General features: G+C 32.0%; 1 protein-coding gene across 1 annotated transcript in view; it reads right to left on the bottom strand.

The window, feature by feature from the left end:
• Window positions 1-10,200: 10,200 nt before the first annotated feature.
• Window positions 10,201-16,429, bottom strand: part of lmbrd1 (LMBR1 domain containing 1) — a 107,966-nt gene continuing 101,737 nt past the window's right edge. The window contains exons 15-16 of the mRNA XM_016456540.1: window positions 11,200-11,291; window positions 10,201-11,058 (exon numbers count right to left, since the gene is read on the bottom strand). Of these exons, the coding sequence (XP_016312026.1) occupies window positions 10,948-11,058; window positions 11,200-11,291 (203 nt within the window). The 3' untranslated portion in view covers window positions 10,201-10,947. The remainder of the gene's footprint in view (window positions 11,059-11,199; window positions 11,292-16,429) is intronic.

Genomic DNA, 16,429 nt, shown 5'->3' with positions numbered 1-16,429 from the left:
GCACTGAACGCTCTCTCCTCCACATCATGAGTAGACACGCCCCTTACTGCTGATTGACTACAAGTTTGTTTTGCTACTCGGTCCGAATCAGTTCTCTAAGTGTCTTTGAAAAATCGCTTACCCCACCTTTAATGTCATTGCATAGATAAAATATTTATTTTGAAGAAATGTTGCAAAAATGTTTGACTTGGAATACATTTTGGGGTCACTGTATATGAAAAACCAATGGCAAATTGCATAGTTGCACACCACAGCTTTGCATACTATGCATGGTGTCATAAATTGAAATCTTACATCTAGAATAGCTTGAACACTGGCAAATAATTGAATTACTTTTGCTTTCTCTTTAGGAGTCAGATTCTGTAATGCATGAAGAACAAACGTTAGCCTGATCAGGAATGAAGAATTAATGGGTAAATTATCCTACGGAAAATAAACTGCAGTGGCATCTAGTCTGCAGGCCATGATATATTCAGCTGATACAGTTTGAACTGATTCACGTAAATTAATCTAACTTAAGCTATTTTTGCTGGTGAAATTTAAATCTGAGATCCTATCAAAGCATCTTTCTTTCATAAGCCACTGATTCAGGCGTCCTATCAAACAGTCTGCTATGAGGGCATAAACATTCATTACTCTACTGAAGTACATACTCTAGTTAGGGGACATTCAATTATTTCAATAAACACTGCAAGTCCCAAGATGTCCTCTAATTGCTTTGAAGTAGAGGCTTCTGCTAATGGCTCCCTGTAGGATGAGCTTGTGTTTTACTCAGCTGTACGACTCCCCAGCTGCCAGCAGCTCCTTATGGACACAGTTTAACAGCGCTCATAATGGCACAGGACATCACACAGCAACTACCAGTTTCTATTCTTTGACCTCTGGCTAAGTAATTATCATCCCCACAAGCATGGCCTTTTCTGCTCCAGATGGGCTGCTGCTATTTCAGGAAATGGTCAGTGAAAAGCTCAGGATTTCATGAGACTCGTGACAATATATACACCTTATTAGACTATCTTAGACCTTATATGTTAATTATTCATACTTCCTGTTAGAACTGCATGATACTAGAAAAAAAGACATATTGCAATAAGAAAAAAAATACTTGAATTTTATTTTAAAAAATCAATTATTTTATAAATTAAAATAGCTTAAAATAGAATAGCTATTTAGAAATAGCTATAAAGCCAAAAAAAAACAAAGCCAAAAAAAACAAAACAATGAATTTTAATTCCCCCCACTGTTTTTGACCCATTCATTATGACTTTCAATGATGTATTATTATTTTTCAATTATTATTATCAATTCTATTGTGATTGTTATTAAATTAAACAATTAAACAAAGTAAGAATTATATTGTAAGTATTGTACTGTAAAATAAAAACAATTTAAATAATTTTTAATATAATTAAAAAATATCATTCAGAGGTTTGCTGAGTTGGAAGTTTACCAGCACTTGAGTGCAGATATGACAGTGGATTTTTGTCATTTATGGACCATAGAGTATATTACACCCTATCACACACTTGATACTAGGGTTGGGTATGGTTTGAATTTTATCGATTCCGATTCTTATCGATTCCTATCCAATAACATAAAAAATCCAATATAAAAAAATTAAGTCAAACATTTATTCTGTGTTTTTTTTAGCTGTTGCAGCTGAATAACATGAGCAAAAATCAGCAGCCTACAGAACACTGCAAGAGGAATTGTTCCTATGCTTTTAATAAAAATACCACAGCAAAAGCTAGATTAATATAAATGTAAAATATTAAAGTGTTAAAGACAAGTAAACAGTAAACCAAATTTCAGGTACAGAAATTGTAATTAAAAGTTTAAAAACACTGCATAGTTTTCTTTTCATAAACAAAATATAGATTAATTAAAGTTATTACATATATTCAGTCAAGATCAGTGAATGATTTTCTTCTGTTCTTTGATTAAAGGGGTCATATGATGCTGCTAAAAAGAACATTATTTTGTGTATTTGGTGTAATGAAATGTGTATACTGTACATTATTGTTTCTCCTCTATGCCCCGCCTTTCTGAAACGCGTCGATTTTTACAAAGCTCATCGTTCTAAAAAAGCGAGGTGTGCTGTGATTGGCCAGCTATCCAGTGCGTTGTGATTGGCCGAATACCTCAAGCATGTAATGGAAATGTTACGCCCCTACCATACCGTGATGATGCCCTGTCAGGCCGGAGCGATGATTCAAAAACATGAAAACCCATTATAAACGAGGCATTCGTTGCATCCAGTGGGGACATAATTATGGATTATAATGACGTATACTGTCTTTTTACGCGTTGCGTTGCATCGCACCACGTAAACATAAAACCATGTCTGCATTTGTGATCGGAGAAATTTATGCACCAAGAGCTTGTAACACTCCAAAGAGAAAGGAAAAATTGAAATCGCATCATATGACCCCTTTAACATTAATGACAGGCAGTGCGTTTATAGGCTGCTGTCTCTTTAACAGAACGCACGCAGATCTAAAAATACTGTACACTTGCGTTTTCTTTCTCATCAGTTTACGCTCACTTAAGACAAAAACGGCTGTGTTTATGATGATATACTGACATAGTTTTCTGCATACTGGTCGATAAATATGAAAGAAGTCAGTTCTGGCCCGGAACAACCTTTTCTACAGTGGAAATGCACGGAACGGTTCGAGAACGGACACAAACTGGGAACCCGCACCGTGACCACTGTTCTCTGTGCCCTGCTCGCGCTTGCGCTTCATGTGCGTTGCACGCAAACAAGGTGCAAGTTCTTTCCGTTCCTGCAATTAAATCGTTTTAAAATCACATTAAAATGCAAACGCAGAAATCGTTAAGCAGAATCAAAATGCACGCGTCTTATCGAGAAGGGTATAACTGCAGCCTGGAGATCTCCAAATGGGGGAAGGAACTCCAAAACGGGGTGGGAGGAGCTCCAAAAATAGGGCGTGGCTCCCTCCCATTGACAGACAGGCACATGACACGCATCCAGTTCAGTGGAAACTCCGCCCCACAGCTGATTCTAAAGATTTTATTGGTTGTGTCAATCAGAGTGTTGATTTCCTACACTATGCTACAATAAATGCTAACCCCTAAGCCTACCCATAGAGACTGTATAAAAACATGGACGTAGTGTCCATGACGTCACCCGTCGTAATTATGCAGAACTTTAAGGCTTAATATAATTTAAACGGATGAGTTATAAAAAAATTCACCCCCCTCACAGTTGTCATGAAGGGCAAAATTAGCTATATAGACCAAAATCATTTTTTGAACCAGGCTGTAAACATGTTTCTTTCTGCTGTAAATTTGGCCAGTCGATGAATTACAGTTTAAGTCACTTCCTTGTTGGCTTCACGAGAGAGAGCGGGAGGTTGCCGCTTGAGCCTACCCCACACCTGACCCTAACCTTAGCCAGTGAAATTGGCTGCACGGCAGGATTGGTGCTGAATAGTGTGGTAAAGAAATTTCAGGAGATAAGCAGTTAATAAGATTATGCGATATGAGATCTCCCCGAGCCGGGCCGTTCCGTAACTCCCCAACCGGACCTCACCGGACAATGGCACCTTTTTAGTTACACCCAGCGTCACTACCCCCTTCCCTGCGAATTTCGAGCCCCCGTTGGCTAAAACAAAGCGAGAGCTCGTGGGTGATTCCCTTTTATTAAGCAGAGGTTCAAACTCCGGTCTGAACAACACTGGCCATGAGCTTTGGGCTCTGCTCTCACGTAGAATATTTATTTATATAGCATATTTTATTTTAGATCAGTTAGAAACAATGTTTAATTTATAAAGTTTTATTTTGAAATGTAAGTCAAGAACAATTGGCCGAAACCAGAGCCAATGGTGAAAGTCTTTGCGTGAAGAGACCCCGCCCATTTTGGAGGTTCTGCCCACTTTTGGAGTTCACGCCGCATTTTGAAGATCTCCTGTCTGCAGTTCTTGGAAATTTGGAACCAGTTCTAAAATGGAACCGGTTTTCGATACCCAACCTTACTCGATACAGACAAATGTTTAACCGTAAAGTCTGAGCCTTCCTATGAGACTTCCAGCATCCATAAAAGAGAAAGAGCAGAGCAGAGCAGAGATGTTAGAGGGAAGTCCCTTTGTAACTATCAGTTTGTGCTGAAACAGATCATGTTAACAGCTCGACTAGACAGACCCAAATGTTTTTTTCAATGGGAGCGTTTGTAGCGACTCCCATTGGAAAAAGGGCAGAGGTTAACATGCCGAGAGAGCCGAGAGCAGAGCACAAGAACAAACAAGCACTAACAGACACACAGGCATATTACTGCAGCGCTGACTGCCTACTTCCACAGACTCCTTGAGGACTGGCCTCCATTAAACAACATGTCTAAACAAGCTGTGCTTATGATACACACTATTTCCTCTGTGCAGTGACATCTACACTAACTGTGTAAAACAACACATCTAGAATCAGTCATTTAAGGACTACACTGATATTGTTACCTTTGTGTAAGTAAGTTATATTCACTACCTTTCAAAGGTTTGGGGTCAATAACATTTTTTTATGTATTTGAATATCTCTTATGGCCACTAAGGCTGTAATTAGATTTTTTTTTAAATGGTAAAAAAAAAAAAAAAAGTTAAAATATTTTAACAAAATAAAATGATGTTTTCTATTTTAATAGATTTTAAAATGTAATTTATTCCTGTGATGCAAAGCTGAATTTTCAGCATCATTACTCCAGTCTTCAGTGTCACAAAATTCTTCAGAAATAATTCCAATATGCTGATTTGGTGCTCAAGAAACTTCTATTTCTTGTTATCAATTTTAATATTTATATTTATGTTGTGTAAATTGTCTTTTTTTCAAGATTCTTTGATGAATAAAAACCTAAAAACAGCATTTATTTTGAAAAAAAGATTTATTTAACATTATTAATCTCTTTCTATTTTTATTTTTATTATTATGTTTGTCTATGTAAACAAGATGTGTTGTGGGGGATGATTAAATGCCTTATTTTTTTTTACATATTTTCATTTTATGCAATATGCATTATTAAAATATTCATTATATTATTAAAAAATATACATTCTTAACAATAGCACTCTATTCTATTTCTAATCTATCTACTTGTTTTCTTATATATATATATATATATATATATATATATTTTAAATATTATACTGTAAATGCCTATACTGTCGATTAATATAATCCTTAATTCTTATATTCCTTACAATAGAATCCTTATATTCTGTTATTTTTAATTAATAATTATAATTTGTTAATTTTAAAGTATATTAAAGTAGTATTATTTATGAATGATTAAAGTTATAGTACATTACATATACAGTCCTAATATAATTACCAGAATGCTTACTATTTACAAGAATACTAAAAATAAACTAAAAACTAGCCGTACAAATAATATTTCCAAACCATGAAGATTCATCATTGAAAACTATTGTATAAAGAACGAAAAAAACAAAACCAAAATGTACATGGCAAATTGAACAACTGTCGACCTATAAAATATTAAGATTAAAATGAAAAGCCAGAAGGAAATGGTAAAAGTCTGTCTTTCAGTGTTATGTACATTTCAATCTGTCTCGTGGCTTCGGAGTGTTTTATTGCATCAGCGATGTTCAGCAGGATGACTCTCCTCAGAGCCGCTGACAGTGATGCCTTCTGATGTCTGTCAAAGGAACCATCACCTAATGCTCTTTCAGTGGCAAAGGAAATCCTCCTAACTGCCCCATCTGTTATTGACACAAAATGATGGGTGTACAATTTTGGCAGACATTTAAAGAACCCTGTATTTAGATATGTATATAACTCAATAGGAAGATTTAAAGCACAGCATTCTTTTAAGTTATCTTGACTGTATTTATATGCAAAGTGCAAGATCACAAAAAACGTGTGATGTCTCCAGATGAACAAAATTAATGAGTTTCATTTTTAATAATGTAATTCAATCTCATCAAATCAATATTGCTTTATGCAGCCACTTTGTATGAACGCAAGGCAAACAGGCACTCCAGTGGGAGTGTGTGATTGTGAACTTCACCTTCAATCTAACAGCACACTCGCTGTGAGTCACTTTCAACAGTAAATCAGTCAGAGGCTGCAGAACTGCTTTTAAAGTATTGTTTGGAAAATCCCCTTGACCCAGAAGACTGCCTTATATCTTGGGTCTAAAACACCCCGGTGCATGAGAAAGAGCCTTTTTTCTGCCTTTGGGAAGAAGAGTATATATTCCATTTAAAGATGAATGAAGAGAATGGATAAGAAAAGATGCCTGTCTTATCGCTTCCTGCATTTTTAAAGTTCACTGTGTGTTTGAAAGCGAATGTGGCTTTAACATCATTCTTTTATAACGGAAAAAGATAATTTCAAGATTTAAAAAACAGATATTTCTCATGATCTTAAAATCGCCTCCTCTCTCTCCCTCTAATATTGTATTATAAATAAAGTTGACAACTTATCAGTTAAATGAGTGCTGGCAACTGATAAATTTTGCTGATCAATATAACCTGTAGAGAATTGTTTAAAAGGCAATTAAGCAATGTTAACTATCTTAAAATTATAACTAACAAACTGGCCATAAACTACTCATAAAAAGTACTAAATAAAAAAAAAAAACATGCAATTTTTTATGATCCATCTTATTTTGTATTATTATTATAATTTATAATTAACATCTTGCATATATATATATATATATATATATATATATATATATATATATATATATATATATATATATATATATATATATATATATATATATATATATATATATATATATATATATATATATATATATATATATATATATATATATATATATATATATATATATATATATATATATATATATATATATATATATATATATATATATATATATATATATATATATATATATATATATATATATATATATATATATATATATATATATATATATATATATATATATATATATATATATATATATATATATATATATATATATATATATATATATATATATATATATATATATATATATATATATATATATATATATATATATATATATATATATATATATATATATATATATATATATATATATATATATATATATATATATATATATATATATATATATATATATATATATATATATATATATATATATATATATATATATATATATATATATATATATATATATATATATATATATATATATATATATATATATATATATATATATATATATATATATATATATATATATATATATATATATATATATATATATATATATATATATATATATATATATATATATATATATATATATATATATATATATATATATATATATATATATATATATATATATATATATATATATATATATATATATATATATATATATATATATATATATATATATATATATATATATATATATATATATATATATATATATATATATATATATATATATATATATATATATATATATATATATATATATATATATATATATATATATATATATATATATATATATATATATATATATATATATATATATATATATATATATATATATATATATATATATATATATATATATATATATATATATATATATATATATATATATATATATATATATATATATATATATATATATATATATATATATATATATATATATATATATATATATATATATATATATATATATATATATATATATATATATATATATATATATATATATATATATATATATATATATATATATATATATATATATATATATATATATATATATATATATATATATATATATATATATATATATATATATATATATATATATATATATATATATATATATATATATATATATATATATATATATATATATATATATATATATATATATATATATATATATATATATATATATATATATATATATATATATATATATATATATATATATATATATATATATATATATATATATATATATATATATATATATATATATATATATATATATATATATATATATATATATATATATATATATATATATATATATATATATATATATATATATATATATATATATATATATATATATATATATATATATATATATATATATATATATATATATATATATATATATATATATATATATATATATATATATATATATATATATATATATATATATATATATATATATATATATATATATATATATATATATATATATATATATATATATATATATATATATATATATATATATATATATATATATATATATATATATATATATATATATATATATATATATATATATATATATATATATATATATATATATATATATATATATATATATATATATATATATATATATATATATATATATATATATATATATATATATATATATATATATATATATATATATATATATATATATATATATATATATATATATATATATATATATATATATATATGTATGTATGTATGTATGTATGTATGTATGTATGTATGTATGAACAAAAATACATTTCTAATATTGCACTGCCAGTTAGCTGCAAACTGCGCTGTCACCAACCCCTCTTTTTTGGTCGATTACATAAGCATGCTCAAGAAAATTAGTTGTTGTTTTCTTTCCAAAGACTGCACCATCTGTTAGGAGAGTCTGGCTGGTGTGTCTTCGTGGGCCATGAATCATATGAACATCTGGTCCAGGTGAGAACATGATAAGCACACAAACACAGTCCCAATCGCAAACTCAAGCAGTTCTCAGTATGAGCACTGTCCACTCTGAACAACACCGTCTGCTTTGCTCTTCAGTTTGCACGATAAAGCCTTAACTGTAAGAATGTCAGTGAGGGTAAACACAGCTGATCTACAAACACTTTTACACAGTTGTTTGCATTTGCATCCATTTCAGCTCTAAATGAAGACAAACAATCTTATCACAGAACAGAGATGAATTAAATCCAATTCAATGAGTAAACAACGTAAGATTCAACACAAAAAACTCTGCTTTATATCTCTTTTCTACATCAGCTCAACGAACGATCATTATTACGTCGAAACTTTGAGCAAACAATGCTAAGAAGGCTGAATGCTAAATTTAGGCAGAATGAATACTGGAATAATTACGTATTTCTGACCTGAAGTATGGCATTTTAGGGGTCTTCAGTGGAGGTGAATGATGTTGTTTAAACTCTCTTTAAATTATTATTTTGGGGTTTGATTATTTCATTTCTTCGGTGATGTTTAGCGTCGTTGAAGAACCAAAGTTTAGCTAGCGAATGAACTCTCAAAAAATTGATTTTAGTCATTCGGTTCGTTTGAGCCGGATCGAAAATAAACGATTCTGTGTGGTATTGTGAGAATTCGACTCTTGTGAATCAGATTCTTATGAATGATTCGTTTTAATAAAAACGTCAGCACCTAACAATAAACAAATTCGTGGAAAAATGGCAGATTTGAGATTTTACTGTATTGTTAACTCTGATTTGCGAGCTGGTTGGAGCGGCTTCTTGCAAAGCAGCAGACATCATTAGTTTGCAGCTTATTTAGATTCGAATTATCATTGATTTGAGAGTCATTCGAATGCTTTAACCGTTCAGTAGGATGTGGAGAACCGGCTCAAAAGAATCATTCCTTAATTATCTGGAATCATTGTGAGCTGCTCGTGTGCCTTTTATATAGCATACTATAAATGCTGATGTTTTTCACTTTTTGTCGCTTAAGCTTCCACAGTATTGTAAAGGTGCAAGGCTAGATTTAAAAAGCTCACTGCAGAATCGAATCATTCTTTTGAACCAGTTCTACACATCGAACTGAAATGCTTGACAGATCTGCTATTTGTCTCATTCTGTTGAGGGGGAAAAACGTATTTTATTATATGGTTTATTCTACATATATTTAAGCAATATCATACAACCTCTGGAATGACCATTAGGTCAATTCAGTTTGTCAAAACAGTTCTACAAAAATAATGCCATTATATATAAAAGGTTAACATAGTACATGGAATTAAGATACATTTTTTTCCTAGCAAAATAAACGATTCCAGATCTGTAAATCTACATATTTCTATTTAACATTAATTAACCATCTGAATTATCTTATATAATTAAATATGTAAAAAAGCAACTGGATCCATTTTAAAACCAGATATACTGTTGTAGGCTTTATTAATGACTCAAAACTGCATTATAACAGAAGCATCTTGCAAAAGAAATGTTAATTTCAGGAAACAGGCCAATACTGTATGATAAATACATTTTTTCCACAATTTTAATCATCATCTCTAGAAATGTGCAAGTTCAGTCCAATAATTCCAAAATAAAAACTTATGTGAAATAAATCAACTAATGTCCACAAGCAGTATGATAGCAATTCAACCTCAGAGATTAAAGTAACACGCATCAGAAACACTGGAGCATTATGCCTAGACAAAAATTACAGATATGCATGGCTTAACAAAAAAAGAAATAATAAATAAATCAGCAGAAGGATCTCAAACTTTTTATTCGTATTAACAAAAATATTCGAACCTTTTAAACTTATTTCAAACTAAATTTGGTCATGTTTAGAGAGAAAAACTTTTTTGTTGATTTATTTTATACTGCAATGCAAAATGACATGCATACACACCCTTCATTAGAAGTAAGGGTCAGTAGTAAAGACAGGTTAGCATATCAGACTCCTACTATCAGTTAGACATGATAATGCCTAGTGACACTGAACCTATTTGGCATCATAACACATTCAGTCGAATCTTATAGAACAACTATGTTTCTTTCTCTGAATGATGAACGAAAGATGTGTTGTGTGAAAAACTATTTTACAGTTTTTTTTCCATTCCAGCTCTGACTAGTAATCAAACCAAGTAAAAACAGGACTTTTAGTACAAAGTTAACGCACATATTCATCATCACTGACATCTGAATCGTCTGCATCAACTTCCCCTTCGATCACAGATTTCTTCCCTTTACAGCATGAAACAACCAAACCAATAAGAAAGACCTGCAACACAACAAAATACTTATTAGGGCTATAGAATGATAATTATTATTACATTTTCATGTGTTCATCCATGCAATTTCCTTCATTACATATAACAAGGTATATCATCTAAAAAAGGAACATTATAGGAAAATACTTTACCACAAGGAAAGCCCAGTTGCCAAAATAGTAGATGGTGCTGAAGAACCAAAATTTGTGCAGGAACAGGTATGATCTTGTTACTGTGCACTGGTCTGGAAAACAAAATGTGAACAAAATATGACCTTTAATTTTGTATTCATTTTTGGAAGTAAAATATTTTAATGTATTTTGAGTTTTGCTTTCACATGCATTGCCTATATGGTTGCTCTATGATATTCTGGTCCCTAGATACGGCCCCTACTTTAATGTACAGGTGCATCTCAATAAATTAGAATGTCATGAAAAAGTTCATTTATTTCAGTAATTCAACTCAAATTATGAAACTCGTGTATTAAATAAATTCAATGCACACAGACTGAAGTAGTTTAAGTCTTTGGTTCTTTTAATTGTGATGATTTTGGCTCACATTTAACAAAAACCCACCAATTAATTATTAATTGGGATTTAAATTAGATTTTTTTGAAATCCAGGTTTGCTGTGCTTGTTTGTAGGGTTTTTGTGATTACACATCAATATGGCTATAAAAAGTGATGGTGATGATAATAATAATGATGATGATAATAACAATTATTATTATTATTTAGGATTATTATTATTACTATCATTAATAATAAATAAAAATATAAAAATTCCTAAATAAAAATAAAGTGAGATATTACTATTGCAATATTACTATTGTATTAATATTAATAATTGCACTACAAATAAATGAACATTTTTAGTTTTGTTTTGTCCATTTTTTTCCCAGACGTATTTATTGCTGTTAGAATCTTCAGTATATTTGAAGTGAGGTTTATTTATAATACTCTGAACACAGGACCTCATCTTAAAGCAGATTTACCATGTGATGCCTGAATCCTTAATTGAACAAAACAAAGAAAACCGTGAATATTAGACATCTAATAGATTGAATCTGCTTTAAAAAATAGTCTGACAGCATCATCAGCCACATTGATGAACAGTCCAGGACTCCAGTGTGGTTTAGTTTGAGGTTTAGAAGTCTGCTGGTCTGATAGTTGTACTATACAATCAAATGGGTAGCAAGCAAGCTAATGTATGGAGAAGTTCATCTGGGCTCATGGATCAAACAGAGTGAGCGTCACTACAGCAGGAGGCTTGTAATCAGCTCAATCTGTCGAGCTGCTTGTGAAGATTCGGCCCTACAGAGTGCTGTCTACAGAGGGAAGGGAGGAGAAGCAGAGAGAGAGATCTGATGGTGTTTATTCAGATAATTAGCTGCGCCAGGCGTGCAACAGGAGGACGGCTGAGGCATGAAGACCTGCTTAAAAGAGAGAAGTGAAGGAAAACCCAGATATTAAAAAACATGAGCAGCACCAGACGTCACTGAACTCACCCTGTGTTAGACATCCTATCATCTCATGCACATGTAGTCAAAGGCCCCGTTTGCACTCAGCATTAACCTCTGTCCCAAGTGATCCCATCACAAGTGGTCAGCCAGAACCAGGATTGCTGCTCAAATCATATTAACATGAGTCCTAAATGTCTACATCCATCGCTTAGTACATCAACAGGTGGATATCAGGCAAAGGATGCTTTGTGACGCCTTGTGAATGTATTGACTTTCCTAAATGTTCCATCTGAAGAAAGCTTTCTTAAAATAATAATAATAATAATTAAAAAAATAAATGACAGTGCATATCTGTAATAACAGTTTAGGACCACCAAATGAGGTCTGAGAAATCAGATAATGTATCTGTATTTTAGGATTGAGCACCATTCGGAATTGCATTGCAGTTTGAATATGAATGTAAGGAAGTAGAATTAAAATGAGTTGATTTCAAGAAAATTCAGGTTATTTTTAAGTAGAGAAGCAAAGTTAGTGAATACATACTTGTTTGTTTTGTACAAAGAGTTTAAAAAAAACTACTTTAAAAAAGTATTAACAGAAAGCAAGAAAGAAAGAAGGAAGAATGGATGGATGGATGCATGGATAGACGAACAGACAGACAGGCAGATTGACAAAGAAAGAAAGAAAGAAGGATGTATGGATGGAAAGACATTAGGATCAGATAGATATATAGATGGAAAAGCAGCTGTTGCTGCATCTTTTAATAAAGTAGTTCTGCTAATACTGACCAATTTAATTGGCCAAAATCAATTTAAGTAACTTTAAAGTACAATCAAAAGCAAATGGTGAACATTTTTGCAGTTAATCCAATACTAAAGCAGATGGAGTTCCTAGTTTTAGAGTTTCTTCTACACAAGGCATTTTTCTTTCACTTGAAACTTTGTAAGTTTCCAAGACTTCTGCCAGAAACAGGCTAATAAAATGCTGTGCATGGCAAGCTTTGGCACAAAGAATATCTTTAAAGGACAGTTACAACAGGCTCCGCGCAGTAGCACCGGTCCTCTGGTTCTGGCTCAGGAGAAACTGGACCTGTTTGAGAGCAGCATCGTCCTCCCCTCCTGCACTTTTCCTGCCATCTGCAGCTCAGCAGATGCTCACCTGAATTACAGGGCAGATGGTTCTCAACAGTGCTCTGGCTAAACAAATCATCGTGTACATCCCTGACCCTGTTCACCTTCAGATCGCAGTCACTGCTGATGGAGAATGCCTGCCAGAGACCACAGCCATTCAGACCAGCAGTCTGTCCACTTGCTCTGCTTGTGTGCCATTGTGTTGTTATGGGGGCTCTGGGCAGTGACTCTTAAAGGGGTCATATGATGCTTTTTTAAAGATCATTATTTTCTGTATTTGGTGTAACAGAATATGTTGACATGCTTTAATGTTCAAAAAACACATTATTTTTCAAATACTGTACATTATTGTAGGTCCTATATGCCCCGCCTCTCTCAAACGCTTCATTTTCTACAAAGTCCCTCCTTCCGACAAGCGCAGTCTGCTCTGATTGGCCAGCTGACCCAGTGCATTGTGATTGGCCGAACACCGCAAGCACTCGTCGGAAATGTAACGCCCCTTACCATAATCGCGAGCTTCATCTTTCAAAATAAATGTAAAGACAGAGCCCGAAAGGCGGACAGAGTCGTTTGACAGACACAGTGATGATGCATGAAATCGCATCATATGACCCCTTTAAAGGGATAGTTCACCCAAATGTGAAAATTTACATCTACTCACCCTTATGTTTTCCAAATCTGTATGCTATTATTTTGTCTATGAAATGCAGAAGTCAATTTTTGAAGAACCATTATACAGCTTGTGCCAGGAGGAAAGAAAGAAAGAAAAGTAGCTCATATATACTATTCATGCACTTTATTTCAAATCTTTAAGCCATACGCACGCACGTACACAGACTAGTGTTATCCAACTTAAATGGTTTAATAATTGTTAATATTATAAAACTAATAAATTTACAAAAAGGAGAGAATAAAGTTAAAACACTAATAAGAACATAAGTATAAAAAAATACATTTATTTTAAAAGGAATTCTACTAAATCTTATAATGCAATAACTGACTGTTATATTTATTAGGATATGCAGTGCTTGCCACAGAGTGCCTTACTAGTAACTTTTAAGTGTCACAGAATTAATAAAATAAGATTTTTTTTCTAATTTACTTCAAACGAAAACTTACCTGAAAACCACAGATGTCACCTTCTCTCTGGCGGGTTGCAAAGAGCTGAATAACTGGGTACGAGCAAACAGATAAGTGCGGCATCAGCCTCTGGTAGTGGGCCGACTCAGAGCCGACAAAACGGACACTTTTGATGGGCTGGGAAAATAGAGCACAAACTGAAGGTATCCGCCTATGCCTGGCCGATACTTCTTAGATGTTATATTTAAGGAGGCCGACGTCGGCCAGATGTATATGTGCTGTCCGGGTTGTTTATCTGTAACGTTTGCATGCAATCAGAATGCTCAATCAGGTTTTAGGCATTGTAAACTTTCCCTCCTCCCTTGTTATAACTAAATTACAGATGCATGTCTAATGTCCACTTCTGGTTCAAAGAGCGTTAACACCTCTGCTATCTTCACCGACGCTAGCAAGGATGATCGTCGGCTTTCTCGTTGAGATTTCAGGGGGGGGAGGAATGATTCCCCCATCCCCATGAGGAGCCACTAACCGTGGCCCAGACATACTCAAAAGCCACAATACACATATGAAAGGACATTGGCTCCATTTATCCACAATCAAACTGTTCCAAAATGTATATAGTGTATTCCTGTGTTGTATGCATGTTCCTAGGTTATAGTAGCTTAGTTATAACTCTGTAGTACTGTAGTGAAGCTCCAGTTACTTGGATCTAGACATATGAAGGTATCACTGCCTTAATGTTTCCCAATCCCTGGCATGCCAGGTATCAAAATGACCGTCTTCCGATTGCTGGATTAATGGTGTATATTATGTCACCATAATTTGTGCCATGCTCTTTTTACCATACTTTGACTTAATATTGGACAAATCCTCCAGACCGCCTTAAACCATGCAAATAAGGTGTTGCGTGAGACAAAGGAACCTCTCCCGCTCAAAATTCACACCTCTACATTGGTCAATCTGCCAAAGATGGGTGTGACTGGTAGACCCTTAAAAGTCCCTAACCCAGGGCTCCAGACTGCGACCAAATGGTCGCATTTTGCGACCATTTTTTCTGCCTGTGCGACTAAATTTTGTGTGCGGTCGCACTGGCGTGACCACCACGTTGTTTAACTCATAAGCGCTGCCATTTCTGTTGCATATGTGAACCATCAAACGGCAAATGAAACTGAAATCATAACAAAACCACGCTACTCATTTGAGCTGCACAGCGCTTAGAGTGTAGAGCCTGGTTTATACTAGCTGCGTCAACACGAGTGCGAAGGTGCGCGCAGCAAAAATGACGCGAATATTGAGGAAACGATGGATGGTTTTCATGCTAAAGTAAAGTAAAAGACCGCTTCTTAAACCAAATGTGAACATGTTGGTATTCTTGTGGGGAAAAAAAACATGCAAGCACTGTCACCGACAGCAAGTGTAGTTTTACTTTTCTTTTTGTTTTCATTTGTGTTATCTTTGCCGTTTACCTCACGATATGCTATGGAGGCTCTCTTTTATTTATTTATTTGATTCCTCAGTGTTTGCTAAATGTTCTGTAATTTATTAGCCTGTATATAATACAGCATGTGGTGTATGCCATGCCTCATCTTATTCATTTTTGTTAATAAAGGTTCTGTAAGCTTGTTTGTCATTGTATCTTACGGTTTTATTGTTGTTGTGCTTTTTAATTAAGAATAACAATGAATCCATCTTTTGTTTTAGTCTTAAAAAG

The sequence above is a fragment of the Sinocyclocheilus anshuiensis genome, unplaced genomic scaffold (genome assembly GCF_001515605.1).
Source record: "Sinocyclocheilus anshuiensis isolate Anshui unplaced genomic scaffold, SAMN03320099.WGS_v1.1 scaffold407, whole genome shotgun sequence".
NCBI lineage: Eukaryota > Metazoa > Chordata > Actinopteri > Cypriniformes > Cyprinidae > Sinocyclocheilus > Sinocyclocheilus anshuiensis.
The sequence above is the reverse complement of the archived record's forward strand: the minus strand, read 5'-3'. Positions and strand labels throughout refer to the sequence as shown.